General features: G+C 34.1%; 2 protein-coding genes across 3 annotated transcripts; one reads left to right on the top strand and one right to left on the bottom strand.

Annotated features, from left to right (window-relative positions):
* The first annotated feature begins 6,910 nt into the window (after positions 1–6,910).
* LOC145044228 (glyceraldehyde-3-phosphate dehydrogenase, cytosolic-like) lies at positions 6,911–9,439 on the top strand. The gene is made up of 9 exons (XM_078993088.1): positions 6,911–7,225; positions 7,317–7,417; positions 7,709–7,821; positions 7,895–7,994; positions 8,159–8,366; positions 8,453–8,550; positions 8,684–8,826; positions 8,926–9,099; positions 9,200–9,439. Exons 1-9 carry the CDS (start codon positions 7,198–7,200, stop codon positions 9,240–9,242), a joined length of 1,008 nt encoding a protein of 335 aa, XP_078849214.1. The 5' UTR covers positions 6,911–7,197; the 3' UTR covers positions 9,243–9,439.
* A 1,258-nt stretch (positions 9,440–10,697) lies between these two features.
* Positions 10,698–12,561, bottom strand: LOC145044229 (prohibitin-3, mitochondrial). 2 transcript variants are annotated; one of them, XM_078993090.1, is made up of 2 exons: positions 11,661–12,561; positions 10,698–10,999 (listed from the first exon to the last, which is right to left on the bottom strand). In XM_078993090.1, the coding sequence occupies exon 1, from the start codon at positions 12,505–12,507 to the stop codon at positions 11,665–11,667; it is 843 nt and encodes a 280-aa protein (XP_078849216.1). In that variant the 5' UTR covers positions 12,508–12,561; the 3' UTR covers positions 10,698–10,999; positions 11,661–11,664. The 2 variants fall into 2 exon arrangements, with proteins under 2 accessions (XP_078849216.1, XP_078849215.1); XM_078993089.1 differs by having other exon boundaries at positions 10,698–11,003.
* Between the last annotated feature and the right edge of the window lie 9,022 nt (positions 12,562–21,583).

The raw sequence follows: 21,583 nt of genomic DNA on the forward strand, positions 1-21,583 counted from the left end.
TTATTTTAATACCAAAACAGATAATATATTATATATTTTTTTCCCATAACTTCAACATCAAGTATAGGGTGAATTTCAAGAAATAACAATGGATTTTATTTTTTTAGCCACATAGAGCAATACTCACATTTCTTTACCGATAATGCTAATGTACTTACAATTCCTTATCCATAATAACAAATAAAACACATTGCAACATGTTGGTATTATGGGTAAAATAAAATATATTGTTATTTAAGTATGTTGTTATAGGTAAAAAAAGATGTGCTTATTGTCCATATTGGTATGCAAGTGAGGTATGTTGCTATTTTTCACAATTTGCCCTCAGACTTTATTGTGTTGTGTGAATCGAGAGGTGAAAATCCAATCTATTGTGTGATGAGAATAGAGAAGAAAGACATGGAAGAAGGGTTACAATAATCATACTTGACTTTTTTAAATTAGTTGACTTGATAAATTAACTAAAATATTGGAGCAACTAGATAGAAAATATGATACGAGGGAAAAGCCAAATATTATATATAAGTCAACAGTTGGGACATACATGGAAATTTTTTAACTTGAAGTTAACTCAAAATAACAAACATTTATTGTATTATCACCAATTTAGTACCTGAAGGAAATGCAAAAAATAATTGCCTATCATTTATTCAGCAACTGGAACCAATCGGATATCATATTTTAAATCTTTTTAGCATGTTGTCATTCTCAAGATTAATTATTCCTCAGTCTTTTTATTAGTATAGCTTTTTAATCATTTTTAATACATTAATTATGTATGACAAAATGACTTCCTTTTTGGGAGAGTAAAACGACTATTTTATCCTTTTTAACACGATATGCTAAAGAGTAGGGGTGTGTATGGGGTGGTTTAGTTTGGTTATTGGTCAAAACCGAACTATAACCATTATGATTGGTTAATGCATTTTGGTAGCCATTGGGTATGGTTAATATTGGTTATAGTTAATGGTTTTTGTTGGTTAACGGTTTTGGTTAATGGTTAATATTGGTTAACCATAATGTTCAAAATAATATAAATGGTGAAAGTATATTGACATAAAAAATGAAAACGGAATACAAAAAAGTCATCGACGCCAATATTTGTAACCTAGCTTATAGTAATAAAAAAAATGTGTGCATATAATACTCAGGGTGAGATAACACATAGTCACATTTAAAATAAAAAATATTCAATAAAAATATAAAACTTTCAAAAATATTGACATTAATAATTTCATATATTGATAATTAATATTAACATTCAAATAAAGCCAAATATTCATGCACGTTCAATTCGATTAAATCAAAAACTATAAAATAAAATAGCCAAACATCAATATTATGTGTTATCTGGATAAAAAAAAAAGTTCCAATCACTTATATACATTCAATGTGATTAAGTCAAAAAAATCATTTGAATAGTTCTATAAAATCAAAACGATCTTTGATTAGGATTAACGGTGTGAGAAACATTATTTTAGGATTATGAGTGTGATGATTAAACTAATTGTGAATAATGTTTAAAAATTGTAGAATTAGCTGATTAGGAATTACAACATTAATGAATAATCTAACTATTGGCATGATTGGAAGATTATGTGTGTCTACGTGATCAACCTTTGATGATTTGATTGTTTGTTGTCTCCTGATAAATGAGGATTAATGAAGTATATTTGGAATTTTAATGGGTTTTAAATAAGTTTTAATATATTATTTTATAATTTATATATAATCTATAATTTTTTATATTAGAATATAAAGTTAACGATTCGATTAATAATGGTTCGGTTAACCTATAAAACCATAACCAAACCGTTAGTTATCGGTTAACAAAAATTAGAAACCGAACCAAGGATTTTTAAAATGATTCGGTTATATCGGTTAATTTGGGTTTGGTTCGGTTTTTCGGTTATTATGCTCACCCCTACCAAAGAGTGAGTGATACAATGATCCACTGCAACACAAAATGGATAAATGTTGTCTACATAAATGATATATATCTCGAGCATATGTTTAATGAACAAAAAAGGTTTAATGATTCGGTTATATCGGTTAATTTGGTTTTGGTTCGGTTTTTCGGTTATTATGCTCACCCCTACCAAAGAGTGAGTGATACAATGATCCACTGCAACACAAAATGGATAAATGTTGTCTACATAAATGATATATATCTCGAGCATATGTTTAATGAACAAAAAAAAGTTTATGAACAAAGACTATCTTTTTTTTAATGGATTGAATGAGAGTAAATGACCAATTTATCCTTTCTTAACAAAGGAAAACCCTAACAGGGAAATAGGGGCAATGCAATATGTTCATTTATTCTTGAATGTAGTCAATTAGACACCTTTGAAACTGATCTAATTCACTTTAAGAGTGACATATCGAACCATTCTGTTCACAAAGCCATCCAAACTCTTCTTTTTGATCTTTTGTTTAAATGCATACAAACAAAAGAGTTCCATACCTTGGTCAATGGTTATAATCCTAAATCTTTTCAACTCCATGAGCAACAACTGTTGATTTTTTTTCCTTTTACCACCATCAAACTTCCCTCCCCCAACCAACAGGTCCAATTGATCCAATATCGACATTTTCGCCTCCAAATAATCAAGGGCAATAATAAAAGATCTGGACACCCCCAACCCTCTTGGGTCTTTTTGATCCATTGTTTTTTATTTTTTATATATTCGCGACTACATGCATCAAAACCCCCGAAAAACAACTTTTGATAGCTTCTCAACCCTCTAATTTACGTATTTCCTCATCAAATATACCACCATCCGATCCCATTTCAATGAAAAAAACTTCTTCATGCCATTTTTGTAAAACAAATTCAAAATAACAAGATTCATTTATACACTTTGTTACTTTGGTCAAAGCGGTCAACCCTTCTGCTTCTTGACATTTCACAGTTAAAAAATCCAAAAACTTGTGTATAATCGGTGCACCTGCTAACCTAATAAACCTTGCTCTCATTGCGACACCTGGCTGTGAATTGCACCTCTTGATTATAGACGATATGTGTCTCAAAAAAGCACTTGTGATTGCACATGATTTGTACTTCTCTGAACCTAAAATGTTGACTGATTCTGGTAGGTTGGGTTTTTCGGGATCTATATCGGGTTGGGTGGTTTCTCGGTTTCTTGGGTTCAACCCATACACTTACGGGTTCTAGGTTTAAACTCATGGGTTTTAGGTTTAAACCTATTTTCCAGAAATTGAGCAATAAGTTAAATAATTCAAAAAACACCAAATTGAAGTTAAATACTTCAAAAAACATGAGTTTTACAACCAAATTGTCTATTACAAGTTACAAACAAAGTCCAAAATAGTCTATTACAACCAAAACACAATCAAAGTAATACATAAAGTCCGGAATTGTCGATTAGACGATACAACCAAACACACAATCAAACTAAAACACAAAGTCCGGAATTGTCGAAACTAAAGAAATTTTCGATATAAATGAAAAGAGCTCTAAAATTCACATAATACTATATATGATATATGATATAAAGCAAGACCCATGTCTGAAACTGAAGAAATTTTTCGATATCAATGTCAATCTTTAAGATAAAACGATTAGATGAAAATATATTTCAGAAACTAATTTTACAAATTATTTTCTAAAATGTAATACATTGTCTTGATTAATTAAAAAAGTTAATACATCTTAGTTATAATCATCGTACGGCTAATGAGAAAGCAAACGGGCAACAAGTTGTGTCGTTAAGCCTTTTTGTATGGTAAGGCCAATTCTTATGAAGACTACATCCATAGATCTAAGGGATATAACATTAATATGCATGATCTGTACTATACTAATAAGCTCCACTGCATCCGGGGCAAGGAAACCAAACGTATCAAATGCAAATGGTATTAACACGTGTTAATTTTTCATGCACGATTTCTCATGTTTGGTGAACTTGCATGTAGCAACTCTTAATGCAACATGTCCCGCCATGAAGCCCCCGACCCTCAAGCCTACGTGAGGGGATACCCCCGTAAGGTCCACACATGTGTATTTCCCTCTAACCCATCCAAAAATCAAAACGTTAATCGATCTAAGGGTTGACCTTCCTTCTGTTGGGCCAATCAAGAAATTCACAAACGCCTCTTTCTTGGCGGAAACCCCGACATACTTACCCTGTCGACCAAAACATCCCTAATTATATCGTGTCTGTATATGAACCCCCGAAGTTCTTTGCAATGAATAACATGCTCTCCAAAAGAGTCCAAACATGCCTTACAACACACCGGACATATTTCGTTGGTTAGGAATACTGGAATCATGAGTTGATATTTGAGGATGGTATGATACTCCATGAGAGACATATGTTGGCCAAACTCATCTATAGGGATAGCTAGAATAAAATCTTGAGCATGTGGTGCACGTAACATAGCCATCATGTTGAAATGCGCTTCCATATCTTAGATAATTTTACTAAAAAAGGCACCTGCCAGTGTATTATGGGATTTAGGGGGGTGTCCTTAGTAGTAAAACTGCTAAGGTCAATGTCTAGAAGCTTGTTATGAAAAGAAGCTAAGACACAAGTATAATCAGAATCCATACCATAAATGTCGCTATCTCGTAAGATGTGGTCTTGCAATACCCAAGACTGGGCTCTTGAGGCAACAAAAGCATATAAGGTAGCCTTTACTGCCGAGCATAAATGTAACATCCCAAAATTTAAGACGAAAATTTTCATTTTTAGTTTAATAACTAGGATTTTACCCACCGAGCGTTGCGGCGGCAATAATTGATTTAAGTAGAGGAACTATTTCAGTAGAAAAAAATCAGGGACCAAAACCATGTCAAGAAAAATGCTTAGAAATAAGAACGATAATGTAAAAAATATTTACATCAAAACGTAGATAAACTTAAAACACCCAAACATAAAAAATACATCCAAACATAGAGAAACTCTAAATTTAGGGAAAATGACACAAATGCCCTACGAACTTTCTAGGGTTTACCTTTTGAGTCCCTAAAGTTTTTGTTGGATTTTATATGTCCCTAAACTAGGATATGATCTGCTCTTTTAGTCACTGTCAACCCCTAATAGCCAATTCAGTGGCCTTTTAGACAAAAAAAACTCACATTGTACCCCTATAAAACCAAAAAAAAAAATAAGTTCGGGGATATATATATATATATATATATATATATATATATATATACTAGCCGTTACCCGCGCACAGCGGCGGGGACAAATAGCTTCTTTCAACGATATTTTTTTAAAGAAAAATGTTATGTTCCAAAAGAAAGTTCATATCGTGGGTGAGAGGAAGGGCGGTAGTCGTGATAGTAGTTGATTGAAGGCGAAAGGAGGCAGAGCGGCTGTGGTGGTGGTGGTTATACTGTCTTGGTTACTGGTTAGGGTTTTTCGAGAGAGTGTGCGTATATTTCTTACTTTGAAGGGATTACGAAGATAGATATTATGAGATTGTTTGTTACCAATGTGAGAGAAGAGATCCTCTATAAATTGTTGACATTGACTGCTTCAAATGGTTGAAGTGTTGAGATTGACGGGTTCAATTTGCAAATGAATTCTTCTATTAATTTGATACGAGATTTTTAAGGGATAAAGGATATGGTTAAAGTTTTAATATTATTATATTATAAATGGGTTGTACTTCAAGCTTAATAGTTTGGACGTCTTAAAAAAATAATATTATTATATTTAATCTATTTATAGAAATAGTTAGATTTCTTTTATAAGTAGTAAAGATATATATATATATATATATATATAGGGGATGGTTCAAATAAAGACAGTAAATAAAGTAAAGACGTGAAGACACTACTTTTATGTTATTATTCTGCTAAAAATTTAATATATATGTTCTATTGTTGTAATTTTAATGTGAATATTTGGCGTATGATTATCCATACATTTATTTATAGTAAGTTATAATTTTAATATTAAAATATGATTATTAATATATTCATTACTGAATAAAGACATAAGATACTATATAGAAGATTCATGATAGAATAATAACATAAAAGTATTGTCTTCACTTCCTCACTTTATTTATTGTCTTCATTTGAACTTTTATATATATATATATATATATATATATATATATATATATATATATATATATATATATATATATATATATATATATATATCCTTTTCTAATAAATGAAAATAATTTTGACACATATCACTCTTTTATTAACTTAGATACATATCATTTTTTGGTATTTTTGAATAATTATTTTTTCCATTTGTCATTTTCTTATTTTTTTTTTATATTTTTCTTAATTAACACATCATATTTACACATCAATTAATAACGGCCTTAATTGAAAATAACCAATAAATTATAATATTAGTAATCATATAGTATTTAATATGTTTCTTTTTAATTTTTAATTTTAAATTTCAAATCTAAAATTTCAAATTTAAATTATATTTATTCTAAACTTTCATATTTAATTTTTTGTTTTATCAAACTCGTATAACATACAGGTCTCACACCTAGGATGTATATATATATATATATATATATATATATATATATATATATATATATATATATATATATATATATATATATTTTTTTAAATACTAAAATATCAATGATAATATCTAAAATATATTTCATCTACGACATGACAATATTTAACAACAAAGCTTAAACAATCAATGCATATATTCTAGAGATGGTTGGAGATGAAAAGTTTTGTTTATTAAGAAAGCAACATTCCAAGTATATTTGCATTTAGTTATTAAAAACGTAAGCATAATATTATTAGAATTTTAATTATTATAATAATTTTAAGATATAGAAAATAATTATAAACTTTTAAGAACATTATAATTTTTTTTTTTTTGGTAAATAAAGTTTTATAAAGAATAAAGATGTAGCACGTTGCTAATTGTAGCCGCTGGTGTGGTTGGAACTGCATTTCTATAAATGTGCTTTATCGCAACATCAACGTTCAAGTAAAATTTCCCGTCTCCGATAGCCGCGCTGCACGGACCAAAGCGTCTGGTCTACACACAACCCACGACAGATCCGCCATGATGCCATCACCACCACCTCTTCTCCCCCTTTCATGCTACATTTTCATGTATATATAACCGCTACTAGCCACTACACTTCCTCCACCAGTACAGCATTACTACAAGTCTACAAACACATCCTCCTTAATTCTCAATCTTCTCAGTTCAGTTAATCATGGCAAAGGTCAAGATCGGAATCAATGGTTAGTTTGTGATCCGATCCTTCGCCAATTAATTCCATTGGTGTTTGTTCCATGATGCTCGATTGATGTATTTTCGTTTTGTTTTGTGCAGGTTTCGGAAGAATCGGCCGATTGGTTGCGAGGGTTGCTCTACTGAGCGATGATATCGAACTCGTTGCCGTTAATGATCCTTTCATTACCACCGACTACATGGTACTTGGAATTCGTGATTGTTTCAATTATTTATGCACATTCATCGACTCTGTGTTTCATCGATGGATTGATAGTATATTCCCTTTTCATTATTACCGACTGCATACCTGTTTCGATTGTTATATGGGATTCAATCTATTCTCTCTTTTGATCAATGGATTGACGATTTATTCCGTTAGAACGTGGCAATCATTTGGTACTCGCAACAGATTGTCACCGTTCTTACTGTTGATTACTGCATATAACATGGGATAATATATGCTGATCTTGGATGGCTTCCATTTTGTTCAGATTTACATGTTTAAGTACGATAGCGTGCATGGGCAATGGAAAAAAGACATCAAAGTGAAGGATTCCAAGACTCTTCTCTTTGGCGATAAACCTGTAACCGTTTTTGGCATGAGGTACGTTTCTCTCCATTCTTTAATTCACCTAGAACAAGAGAGCAAAGTTCATCTTTTTCAAATGGTTTCACAGAAATCCAGAGGAAATCCCCTGGGGTGAGGCTGGAGCTGAATATGTTGTGGAATCCACGGGAGTTTTCACTGATAAGGAGAAAGCCGCTGCCCACATGAAGGTCTGCATTATATATATATATATATATATATATATATATATATATATATATATATATATATATATATATATATATATATATATATATATATCACACTTCATCTTTCATTTTTGTTTGAGAAGAATGTTAGAAACATGCATGCATGTTGTTAATTTGTTCCTTAGGGAGGTGCAAAGAAGGTGGTGATCTCTGCTCCAAGCGCAAATGCTCCGATGTTTGTGATGGGTGTGAATGAGAAGGAATACAAATCTGACATCACCATTGTCTCCAATGCTAGCTGCACCACTAATTGTCTTGCTCCTCTGGCGAAGGTTATTCATGACAAATTTGGTATTGTTGAGGGACTGATGACCACTGTTCACTCCATAACAGGTATATATATATATGTTGAATTGTTGATGGTTGCAGATTATGATCCTAATTAATTAACTGGTGTTTGTGTATATATATATATATAGCAACACAAAAGACTGTTGATGGTCCATCAATGAAGGACTGGAGAGGCGGAAGAGCTGCTTCTTTCAATATAATTCCAAGCAGCACTGGAGCTGCAAAGGTAATTATTAATTAATCTATAATATATATATATATATATATATATATATATATATATATATATGTATTATAGATTAATTAATTTGGTGATGTGTGAATGATATGATATGATATGATATGATATGATATATCAGGCTGTTGGAAAAGTTCTGCCTGCACTTAATGGGAAGCTAACAGGGATGGCCTTCCGTGTGCCTACTGTTGATGTGTCGGTGGTTGATCTTACTGTGAGGCTGGAGAAGGGTGCCTCATATGATGAAATCAAGGCTGCTCTCAAGTAAGCCTTCGATTCCATTTATGATTTATGCATGATTCCATTAATTTCAAGAATCAAGAGAATTGATGGATTTGTGAATTAAATGTTGTGTTTGTGTAGGGCGGAATCTGAGGGAAGCATGAAGGGAATTCTTGGGTTCACGGAGGATGATGTTGTGTCAACAGATTTTGTAGGTGACTGCAGGTCAAGCATTTTCGATGCTAAAGCAGGGATTGCATTGAACAACAACTTTGTCAAGCTTGTCTCATGGTATGACAACGAATGGGGTTACAGGTATGTATATTCTATATTCTATATTCTATATTGCATATTTTGATTCTACTCAAAAACTTGGTTTTGATGTTTGTGCATGGATCGGTGATTTTTGTTGCAGCAACCGTGTGGTTGACTTGATTCGTCATATGTCCAAGTCTTAAGCTGTTTTTGTTACTGGCTTACTGCACCTGGGTGCTTCTTCTAATCATTCTTTTTGGGAATAACACGAGTGAAAGAGAGGCTCAGTATAGTTTGATCTTACATCGTTGTTTGATGTTTGATGAGAGAATCTGTGTTATCTTTTTTTTTCAACATTTTGGTTTTGGTTGAGTAATGCCATGATTTTGTTTTTTTGTTATTGCGTTTGTGCCATTGAATCATCTTTATGTTGTTATATAATTTTATGCTACATGAACTGTAGGAAGATGAAAGTATTACACCTTTTGTTTACCATTTGACCTTTTAATAAATTAAAAGTTCCTGTGGCAATGAACGCTATTGTGTTCATAGGAAACTAAATTTCTGGTAACTTTTGGAAATTGTAAGCTACAGAATGAAAATGAATCGTGTTTTGTTTCAAATATATATAACATACAATCGAGATATTATTTAATATTTGTACACTAATACGATAATAGACGGATACATCTGCACATGTCTCATATAATAGTACGTAACGAACATTTGCTAATACTGCAACTTTAAAACTTAAGCAGTGGAAAAATACAAAATATTATCAACTCATATAATATTATCTTCTTTGATTATCGTATTTGACAAACTATCTTCTTAGCAGTGTGGATAAAAACTAACAATTTAGTTTATGTTGAAAAAATAAATGCAAAAAGGTATTTTAGATGAAGGAATAATATAATAAGAATGTCTTTTATTTTTTTTGCTTTTTACTAATATTATATAATTATTCTCATACTCAAAAATAAGGCTGTAAACGAACTGAACATTTGGCGAACCATTCGTAAACTGTTCGGCGGGGAGTTCGTTTATTTAATAAATGAACGAACATGAAAAAAAATTATCGTTCGTTTAGTTAAATGAACGAACATGAACAATGATCTCGTTCGTTCATTTATGTTCGTGAACATTCGTTTACAATGTTCATTTACGTTCGTTTATGTTCGTTCGTTTAAGTTTATTTATATTCATCTATATTTAATTATTTTCTATTATATTGTTATATTATATGTTCGTTTATATTTATATATGTTTAATTGTGTGTTTTTTAATTTTTTATTTTTATTCATTTATGTTTGTTCGTTTAGCATGTTCACGAACATAAATGAACAAATATGAACAAAGTAATTTGTTAAACGAACGAACATGAACAAGAAAATCTCGTTCGTTTATCCGTTTGTGTTCGTTTGTTGTTCGGCTAACTTAAATGAACGAACATAAACAAGACCTTGTTTGTGTTCGTTTGGTTCGTTTACAGCCCTACTCAAAAATACATATTCCAATTGTTTTTCTTGTCGATTGATAGCACGATTAGGCAGGCATCAAACCTTTTAAATTTTAACATATTCAGAAGACAGTCTTTGATAACCATCCAAAGTAAACAAACACAAGCGATGATCAACAAGATTTGACTTTGACAGACGTTTAACAAAGATATCAAATTGCTCTGAAAGAAAATAAGCAAAGTCGAAATGCCAGTCAACCACAACCAGTGGTGTGGTGTGTAATCCTCTGTCTTATCACTTATGATCATACATATCAGAATATTAAAGTAATAACTAATAAATGGATGGTTTGTTTTCAAACTGCTTCACCATATCCCATTCTCAATTGCCAATCACATAAAATTTGAAGTCTTTAAATGTTTCTCTCAACTTCTAAACCATTATAGATAAGTAAAAGCTCTCTAATCTTTAATCCACTCCGACTTCAAATCAAACAAGTCCTGCCTAACAAAAAAAAAAAAAAAAAAAAAACATCGTATCAATTTACAGCTGCTACTCATAGCTCATATCATAAACATCAACTCTACCTACCCACAGAAAGTCAGAACTCAGAAACACAACCATGGGTCAATGAATATATTACTAATGATTCAGTTTTCACACAAAAGTTTAAAATACCGTTTTAATAATGACAAGAAAGGGGATAGGGTGTAGCATGTGGAAAAAGAACACAAAAAATAATCAGGAAACATTGCAATAAACATGAAACCTATTCTAAAATACAAACGGTAGCAGCTTTTATGAGATGGGTATGGTTAAATGCTAATATAGCCTAAAAGCACAAAGGAATATCAAGAAAGAAAGACCAATAAGGTTTGATATTTAATAGAGTGCATCAACAAATATTTTATTTTCCACTTCAACATATTACTAATTCTCCCTGTAACTATAGAACTTCAAACCAAATGCCAAATTTTATTTAGATACAGAGCAAGCATTAGTTTTATTCCAAACATATGATTAAAAGCATAACTGTGAAAAAACAACGCTAGTCAACCAGGACCTTAGAGAGCACATAAATTTCTTCCAGACACATTGTTATCTTATTCTTAGGTGTGCATATTTGCACACCATGATTAGACAGAACAGAAGTAACATTACCAATTTAGCGAGATGGATTAAGCCCTAGAAGCATCTGGCTCCCTGTGTTCGGAAGGTACATGACATTGTTACTCCTGGCCAGGGTTGTAGAGATCTCCCTTGATGCTTCAATTCTCCTAAGCTCAATCAATCCCATTCCAGCAGCAGCTGTTGCATCAGATATCAACTTAGCAGACTCACTCTCTCCTTCAGCCCTTATGATTGCAGCTCGCCTCTCCTGTTCCGCCTTAGCAACCACAAACTTAGACCTCTCAGCCTCTTGCTGAGCCACCTGCTTCTGCTCCACGGCCTTTGAGAACTCCGCGCCATAAGACAGGTGAGTGATCGCTACATCATCAAGCACAATGTTGAAGTCCTTAGCCCTGCGGATCAAGCTGTCACGAACCAACGCCGACACGTGCGGACGCTCGGTGAGAAGCTGATCGGCGTTAAATTGAGCAACAACAGCCTTCAGAACTTCATTCCCAATGGATGGAAGAACCTTCTCGTCGTACTCGAGACCAAGGGTTTTGAATATGGAGGGCAATTTGTTGACTTCGGGGCGAGATAGGACACGTAAAGTTAGGTTAACCATCTGCAGATCTTTGGTGCCAGATATTGAAGAGAAGGTGTGGGGCTTTGTTCGGATGTCGAATATGTAGGGTTTTTGAAGCCATGGAATGAGAAAGTGAGTACCTTCTCCGACAGTATCGTCAATGACTCCACGGAAACGATCGAAGAGGACAGCACGCTGGCCACCGTCGACGGTGTAGAGTGAGGAATTGAGGATTGTGGCTGAGGCGCCGAGGCCCAAGGCGGCTCGTGCTAGATTGGTCAAGAAGGAGACTGCCGCTTGGTTGCTACCCATTTCTTGAAGAATGAAAGAAGATTGGAGAAGAAGGGTTTTAGGGGTGGATTTGGTTTGTGGCCCAAGTCATGAAGAAGGGTAAAACCCTGTACGATAACCGAATTACATGGGTCGGGTATGGGCGGTGGAAACCTGCAGATTTTTTTGGCCCATTTGAGCCCAAAATTCAAGTTCGTTAAACAGAACGGAAGTACCTTCGCCAACACACCAACAGTAATATAGAAAATAAAATTTATTATTTTATATTTATAATAGGTGAGTTTTTTAAATTTATTTTTTTTACAAAGACTCGTATATTATATGGATTTATTTAAAAGAAAAATTAAATATGAAATTCTAAATATTTGAGAAAATTTAAATTTATAAGAAAAATTATAAAAATTAAGTGTTTTTTCCTTTTAAATTTAAACAAATAACTTACATAAATAAACAAAAGAAAATAATGAGATTCTAATTTAGTAATTTTGAAATTAAAAGGAAAATCCAATAATGAAATTGATATCCAATTATTATTACATTTAAATATTATGTTGAATTTAATAAAATGGAAAACACATATAATGACATGTTGAATAAAAGATATTTAAAATAACCTTGATGTAACACCCCGGATTCCCAGGTATTATTTTATTCTTTTATTTTTGAGTGATTGTGAGGAGACTCCGCGAGTTGGAGTTTAAACTCGCCGAGTAGGATCGCAGTTTTGTGCACGGGTTCGCGTCTGGACTCGGCGAGTCCACGCTGTTTAATGAAACCCTAATTTTCAGGGTTTGAGACCTATTTAAGGGGGCTTATGGCCGTCATTTGCGGCCACCAACCCCAAAGAGAAACCCTAAAGAGCTTTTGAGCGTTTTGGGAGAGAGAAGAGGCCATTGTTGACTTTTGAAGCTTTGTTTGGCAAGGCAAAGGAGATTCTAGCTAAGTGGAGGCAAGGGAGGTGGGCATCCTTCGATTTTGGAGCTCAGAGCATCATTTTGGAGGTATATTTTGACTCACTTTTCTGTTGTTATGATGAACATGGGGGTTTAGGGTTTCTTGACCCCTTTGTTGGTTAGTTTTGATGTCCATTTCGTCCCTATTTGTGGTGAGGCTTGAGATGGGATCCATAGAGGTCCAGAGAAGCTTTATTCCTTAAGCTTTATGAGGATTCATTGGAGTTTTGACCTAGAGTTATGAGATATGGGGCTAAAACATCATTTAGGAGCAAATAGTTGTTGTTTGAGCACCAAGGTTTGGACTTTACGTGATTATCATGCTTGGGGAGGCCAGATCTATGATTGTATGGAACAGATCTAACCTCAGAAGTGAGTTTGAGTTTATGCATGGCATGGACTCGCCGAGTCTGAAGAACGGACTCGAAGAGTAGCATGAAGTTTGCCCGTAACCACTCAGCGAGTGGTCTTGTCGAGTTGAGGGGTCGACTCAGTGAGTCAGGGAGAGTCAGGAGGGACTGAGTCAAGCTGGAACTCGCCGAGTTGTTCTTGAGACTCGGCGAGTTGAGTCGTGGTGGCCCCGTGATTTATGTCAGGTGAAACTTGTCGATTCATAGAAGTACTCGGCATGTCAAAAGAGGATCCAAGGGAGTCAGTGGACACGTATAGACTCGCCAAGTCGCCCTAGTGCACTCGTCGAGTCCGATCAAAGTTGACCGTTGACCTTGTTGACCTTTAGGGTTGAGTTCAGTTGAATTTATGAGTGTATTACTTTGTATGGTTAGGCGGAGGCTAGATCACATTTATTCCGAGACAGATATTTACCGAGATACGCGAGGTGAGTCTTCTCACTATACTTTACCTTGAGTAGGTAGATAGAGTTATGCGATACAGTGTTTTATATATATTGTTGTTGCACTGCATTCTTCTATGTGATTTATGTTGTGCATGCTTGCATAATTAGAACCTGAGGGTTCACGGAGTTTGGGTGCACGGACCCACAGAGTTATAGCCTCGAGTGGCTAATATGTGTTATATGTGGTATTTTGGGGAACTCACTAAGCTTTGTGCTTACAGTGTTTTGTGTTATGTGCTTCAGGTACTAGTGAGGATCGCGGGAAGGCGCAAGCTTGATCAGTACACACATGGGATTTTTATGCAATGAGATTTTGGGATTGTTATATGTTATAAATTGAATTTCAAACAATGATGTTTTTATGATTTACAAATGAATTATGTTTTTATAAATGCGAAAAATTGTTTTGGAAATTTACAGTGTTACACATAAAATGATATATGACAAAATGAATAAAAATGTGAAAAAAAATATTTATTAAAGTAGATAAGACTTAAAATAGTTTATATATTTATAATCGGTTAAAATATATTTGACTAACCAAACTATTAAAAAGAACACATATGACAATGAACAAAATCATTTAAAAAATGGTTCAGCCAATAGTTTTTTTATTTACAAAATTTTTGGATTAGTAAAATCTTCCGACATCTATTATTATAAATGTTCTAATAAAATAATAGAGTAAATTACATGAATGGTCATTGTGTTTTGATAGTGTACTCGGGTCGATCGCCCAACTCAGTCCAATACTATCCCGTATCCAACAGAATGATGAAAGAATATCAGCCTAGTCGGTAATAGGCCCATATCGACCTGACAAATTACGACTTATTTCCACAAACCGACAACAGCCTATATGTTGAAATTTGATCCAAAAGAAAATACCAAAGGACAATGGATGAGAGACAACATACGAGACGTATACCATGACTCGCGCACACAAAAGATCTTGGCAATAAAATATAAAGGTTGTACACAACTAGTTAGCTGTTTTACGTAGACAATGGGAGGGATCGGATAAAACCAAATACCCACAAATAAAGGAAGGTCTATAAAAACCCATGAATATCCGATAGTAAGGTAAGTTCAGGAGAGGACCCAAAGAACTCTTAGCAATTTATTTCTTAAGCCTCATACAACATCTAACTTAGGAATCAGAGAGCAACACAGAGGTCCAACCCTCAGTGTAGTTTTCTAACCTAGCAGTTGTTCATCTTTTGCAGCGTATCTTCAAGAATACTCATTAGAAAGGGTCAACAAACACCATCTATCAAGGTAGTCGGAAGATCACGTAACAACATTGACATCATTAATATAGTAAAGACATCAAAACGACTTCAAATCACTGGGCTCACAGTCTGATTCCACTGAAAGGTAGAAACAACAATACAACATGCTTACACAAGATGTGTTGTATACAACAAAACCAAGAAAATCAAGTACAAGGTGATGAACAAATCATGATATATGGAGAAATCCATGATATAGGTATACACCGGATATACTACGATAACAAGAGTTGAATTGAGATAATGTACAATCATTATTTCTCAAGATTGCCAAATTCAATAGCAAAAAAGCTTAAAAAACCTAACGTGCACCTAACAAGTTTGACGGACATTCAGTATGGCCCTTGGGAATATTATGTTTGCCACTAACCCTGCACGACCATCACACGCAGGCAAAGAATACTCAAATGTTAGATTTCAAGGTAATATAGTCACCATAACCATGCAATATAATATTCAGAAGAAGTGCAATGAAGAAATTGGAGGCTATTGCATCAACAATTCACAGCTTGATAAGGTTCAAGAGCACAACAGGGCATGGAACGGTATATAGTAAACCATTGGTCACACTTATTGTAACATCCCAAAATTTAAGACCAAAAATTTTCATTTTTAATTTTATGTTGAGATTACGCCCAACGTAATCCGATGCTCAGCCCCCTATAAATAGAACTTGAGGGTTGCCGATATTTTTTTTTTGCTAAATTCACCATTCTTCACCCCTTTTTCTTTCTTCTACTTTGCGAGAAATACCCCCGAAGCCCCGATATCATCCCGACACTCGACATAAGTGCCGAAGCCCCAAAGATCCCAAGAAATAGAGTTGTCGAGCCGAAACTCTACCCACGAGAAGCCCATTTTTTTGGAAGATATCTCGGTTTCATCGAAGATTATTATTTTAAGAGCCGTAGTGTTGTCCGAGCATCGTCTTATCATGTGAGTGTGTAGTTACTTTCTTCTACCATATAGATATGAAGTATTTGTTATGAAATACATGCTATGTGTTTATGTGTTGTTTGTTTACTTTAGATGGGTGTTGGATGAATGTTTTATATAGGTTTTAAATGAGTTAAATTGTATATGTATTTTATATTTACAAATATGTTGGGTAGAACATGGGTAAATGAGATAGTTGGTGTATGATAAAAATATGAGTTGGATGATGAGACAAAAGGTTATATAGATCATGAGATGAGGGTGACAGGTGAAAAACGAGTGAAACCTTTACCCAAGCGATGGCCCCGTGATTCATCAGAGTATGGATGAAAACCACAGACTATTCTAGACAGTCCAATGGAATACTAGTAGGCTCGCAAGTTGTAGGTGGTGTGAACTTAATGTTCACCGGTGTACTCTAAAAACCCATTGACATGTATTGCGATAGGGGTTTCGAAAATGATACTGTCAATAAATGAGAAAAAACTTTGGTAGCTATGGATTAAGACATAGTTATTTGTTATTAGTCTGGGAGTATGGATTAGGTAAGGAGGTAAATTTTAGATATGAGAGTATAGATCGTGTCATTGTGGGGGATCGACGGGGTAGGGTAAGAGTTGCTTATATATGGTGAAATTGTATGAGTTTGTGAATTATAAAAAAATATATATATAATGTAATATTGTGGGTTAAAAACCCTGTCTGCTCACCAGGCTCCTAAGCCTGACCCACTCAATTTCCTTTGAAAACCCTGTCTACTATCCCAGGGGAGTTTGTTCTAATCCTCTCTTTACTTTTATTTATCATGCATAGCATGCAATGTGGACATTGCATGAATTAAGTGTGGGGTAGGGGGTTAATTACATTAGAATCTTAATTTGGGCTTAATTTAAAAAAAAATCATTAAAATGTCTAGGATTAATTCAAAAAATTATGGTAAAATCAATTAGGATTCATGGTAGTATTATGTTTTATGATTCTATGAGGACCAAAATGTTTAGTTGAGCCAATATATGTTATAATGCATTTGTGGCCTCCCTTATTCTAGTGAAATCATGAAACAAAAACATAACCTCACTTAGTTTGAGGGTCACAATATGTTTAGCATCGTGTACCAGAAATCTATCCAGGAAGGCTTGTATCTTAACCAATAAGGGTTGAAGTTAAGCACCCCTGCTTAAGCATGTAGGTTTTGAGTGAAAAAAAAGTGACATATACATACAAAGAAAAAAAAAAGAGAGAATTTACCAAAAAGTTGTTAGAATTTTTGGAGCTATCAAGTTTAAAGATCATAGATCAAAAATTCGGAAGAAATTCAAAAGTTGAAGACACCAAAAATCACACAAAAAGGTGATGAATTCAAAGTACAAATTGAAGATCAAATATCAAAGATTATGTATGCTTGGGTAGATGTACAAAAATACCTTGAGGTTAAGAAAGTTTTTTGAGGATTGATTCGGAGGGATGCATAAAATGAGCGTTGTTCGAAAGAAGTGGACAAGTGTTTATGAGGATTGTGAGTATTTAGAGTATGGGGGTGTCTTTAGGAAAAGTTTTAGACACAAATGCATGCATTGAGGTCTTGGCAAAATGGTTGGGTTTGATTAGGATTGTTTTATGTGATGTTAGTATGTTTAAAATTCATTTTTGCTTGGGGGCAAGCAAAAGTCAAGTGTGGGGTAATTTGATATGTGCATATTTAGTCATATATTTTGTATAGAATATTAATATTTTTTGGCTAATTTATTGCAATTATGGAACAAAAGATTCTTAATTATGTTTAAATTATATTTTCAGTTCAAAAGGAGTGCTCGGAAGCAAAAGGAAGTAGGAGAAGCTATCGGGAGCTCGGGATCAAAGAAAGAAGAAAAGAGCTAAAAACCAATAAGGACTCGGCGAGTTAACCCTAGACTCGACGAGTTCTCATGAACATTCTCGAAGCAGAAGAGTCCTTGCCTTGCGGTACACGGGGATTTAATGAGAGACTCGACGAGTCGCCTCTAATTTATAAAAAAGGTCTTTCAGATCGATACGAGACTTTTGGGAAAAAACCCTTGGAGAAAAGTTGCGATTAGAAGACCTGCTAAGGCGCTGGAAGTCAGAGAATCAACCCTAGATCCAATTTTGAGAAGAATCAAGGCAAATTCAAGTCCATTCTTACTTATTCTTTAAGTTGAACTATGTTTGAGCTACTTGATTTCGTTTTTGATCTTAGTTTTACTGTAATCATGAGCTAAAAGTATTACCTTCTGTTTAGGATATATGACTTTATAATTATGGTATGATTTTATGGTTGGATTACTTTAATTTGGTGATTATGTTTTGTTAAGATTGTTAAAGAACCTTATGTGTTAATTATAACTATTCTACTGTTAATTAACCAGTATATTAAGTTGTATGACCATCTCTTAATTTCTAATCTCATATGATTTATGTGAAAACATTGTTATATGCCTAGGAATAGCGAACGTGAAACTATGGTTAATAGAGAATAGGTAAGTTAATGTGTGAGCTTGTGTGACGAACCATCAACAACATGTTAATTGAACGACCAATTTAATTAACCACTACAAGTCTTACTTAAACTGAATCAATAAACTAGAAAAGTTGTTAATTTAACCAACTGGTCACTGTTTGAATTGATTTATTTTCTAAGGACTAGTAATAGTGAACGTGAACCTAATCACACTAATCGGTAGCCAATGAAAAGTTAATCCATTGCACTTTCCATAAAATCAACCATAGGAATAAAGGATTCAAACCTAAACATAAGTCTTCTTTATTGTTGAATTCAGTTGATCTTTGCTTGCTTAGTTGGTAGTTTAAGTTTTAGTTAATTGCTTAAGTTTCTAGTCTTGCAAAACTAGAGAAAAACCCTTCTTTTTATTTGTTCCATTTAGATGATATTAGTAATAATCTTAATTGTTTACCGTTCCTTGTGTTCGATACCCTACTTACTTGAACTAAGCTGCTAATCGATAGGTACACTTCCTTTCGTGTGTTTGTTTCTGTGTCTAAGTTAGTAGGATTAAAACTAGTTCGTTTTCACACATCAGGTTAATACAAACCTGACACAACCAAGTGTTGTTATATTATATGTATGACGTATGTGGTATTTTGGTAAGCTCACTAAGCTTTGTGCTTACAGTTTGTTTTTGGTTTTAGGTACATATGGTACAAAAGGGAAGGGCCCAGACTGATCGCAACACATCCACTTGTGTTTCTTAATTTCTTTACGATTTGGAATTATACTTTGATAATAACTCTTATTTGACATACTTTGGTTGGTTTCTTATGAATACTTGATGGTTTTTAGTTAAAATAAAAATGAAAATTTTATCACTCTTTTTGGGATGTTACACATGGTTTCAGAGTTTTCAGACTCAGACGAGGAGGTAGCTCCTTTCGATGTTAGTTAGTTGTAATGGAATTTGTTCTATGTTGGGTTGCATGCTTCTCGTTAAATATTGAATCAACATAAGTATCGGAGAAGGGGTTGCCGGTTAGGTTGTTAACCCGTAGATGCATTTGTTAAGGTTCGGCTTTTTGAAGTTTCTGCCCAGGTTGTCTTTGGGGAGTCTGTGTGTGGTTGTTGCAACTTATGGCATTTAGAGTGGCTTCGAATCGTGTTAAGGGGAATGAGCTTGAAAAATACACAAGGGGTTCATAGGATGATTAAGAGTAAGTGGTAAGAGCAGATTTCAAGGAATAAAACTGATTTAAGTAGGGGAGAGTTATAACACCTGTGTTCCAGATTGGTTAATTGTTTTGTCATCAAGGACTAAAGATAGAATTTTGAAGAAAACTCTGTGCCACTACGTGGTGCAAGGATAACCATGGCGTAGCCATGTTGGAAAGGGGCGCACGTTTTATGGAGCCACCATGGCATGACGTAAGGCCGCCACGACGTGGTAGCTTTTCAAGCCCAAGCCCACGTATTTTTGGGGTTTCTCCCATATTTAAGCATCTTAATCCCATTCTAGGTTATCCTCTTCAACCTCTATCCATTCGTTTAGAATTCATAGCCTCTCTTCCATGGAAAAGAGCTTGGTGGCTTGATCTTGATGTTAATGTCCTATTTTGGGGAAACTTAGATAAGAAAGAAGTTCATTTCAGTGTAAGGAAGCAGGGAACAATTTTGGATCCAACATCTCCTCCACATTTTTAAGTTATTGGAGGTATAAAGTTCATATCTTGACCTTTGTGTTTCTTGTTTGATGTTTGAGTCCATTTTTGGATGTTTTGGTCACATTCTTAGATGCTCTTGGAGTTTGAGGAACTCTAGAGCTTGATATGGTTTTCTCATGGTCTTGAACTTATAAGTTAGTGAGAAAAAGGTCTTAGCTCGAGTGTTCTTCATCCCAGGTTTGAGTTTTGGTCATATTACATGCTTATTGGACTTAGGGCTCATGATTTTACCTTTGGATGAAGTTCTAATGCATAAAGTTGGAAACTTTATCCATTAAGTCACTGAGAAGGAGTAGATCTGAAGTTTTGGATTTAGATATGTAAGGATTAAGTGCTTAATGATGAAATGGAACTTCATACAGTTTACACGACTTGACATAGTTTGAAAAATCGATTGTTTTGTCCTGACATGGCCACAACGTGGCAATGTCTACATGTTGATTGTTTAACTTTGAGCGTTGACCTTTGACTTTTTGACATGTTTGACTTTTGGTCAAACTTGATTAGAATTGAAAATTTGTCTAAGGATTGATTCGGTTTGGCTATAAGAAGCTTGGGTTGGCTATTATGTTGTTGAGGTGACGGTTGAGCTTCTAATGAGTAGTTTAGGTAAGTTTGTTCACTATATTATAGAACACTAGGGATTGTATGTGTTTGTAGTCTTTGTGACTCCTGTTGTATGTGTTGTATGCCAGTGTGCCTGTTTGCTATATATATGTGGGGTGAAATAGAACCGGTACAACCTTGTGCTGACATATGAGTTGAAATAGACTTGGGGGTGAAATAGAATCAGTACAACTTTGTGCTGACATATGAGTTGAAATAGACTCGGGATGAAATAGAACTGATACATCCTTGAGCTAACATATATG

The sequence above is a fragment of the Lactuca saligna genome, chromosome 4 (assembly GCF_052625555.1).
Source record: "Lactuca saligna cultivar CGN05327 chromosome 4, ASM5262555v1, whole genome shotgun sequence".
In the NCBI taxonomy this organism is placed as follows: Eukaryota; Viridiplantae; Streptophyta; class Magnoliopsida; order Asterales; family Asteraceae; genus Lactuca; species Lactuca saligna.

Excerpts from the sequence above, each read along its gene's own strand:
- LOC145044229 (XM_078993090.1), bottom strand. The coding sequence starts at position 12,507 with ATGGGTAGCAACCAAGCGGCAGTCTCCTTCTTGACCAATCTAGCACGA.
- LOC145044228 (XM_078993088.1), top strand. The coding sequence starts at position 7,198 with ATGGCAAAGGTCAAGATCGGAATCAATG. Across the intron at positions 7,822-7,894 it reads GTAACCGTTTTTGGCATGAG|AAATCCAGAGGAAATCCCCT; the intron begins GTACGTTTCTCT and ends ATGGTTTCACAG. Across the intron at positions 7,995-8,158 it reads AAGCCGCTGCCCACATGAAG|GGAGGTGCAAAGAAGGTGGT; the intron begins GTCTGCATTATA and ends TTTGTTCCTTAG.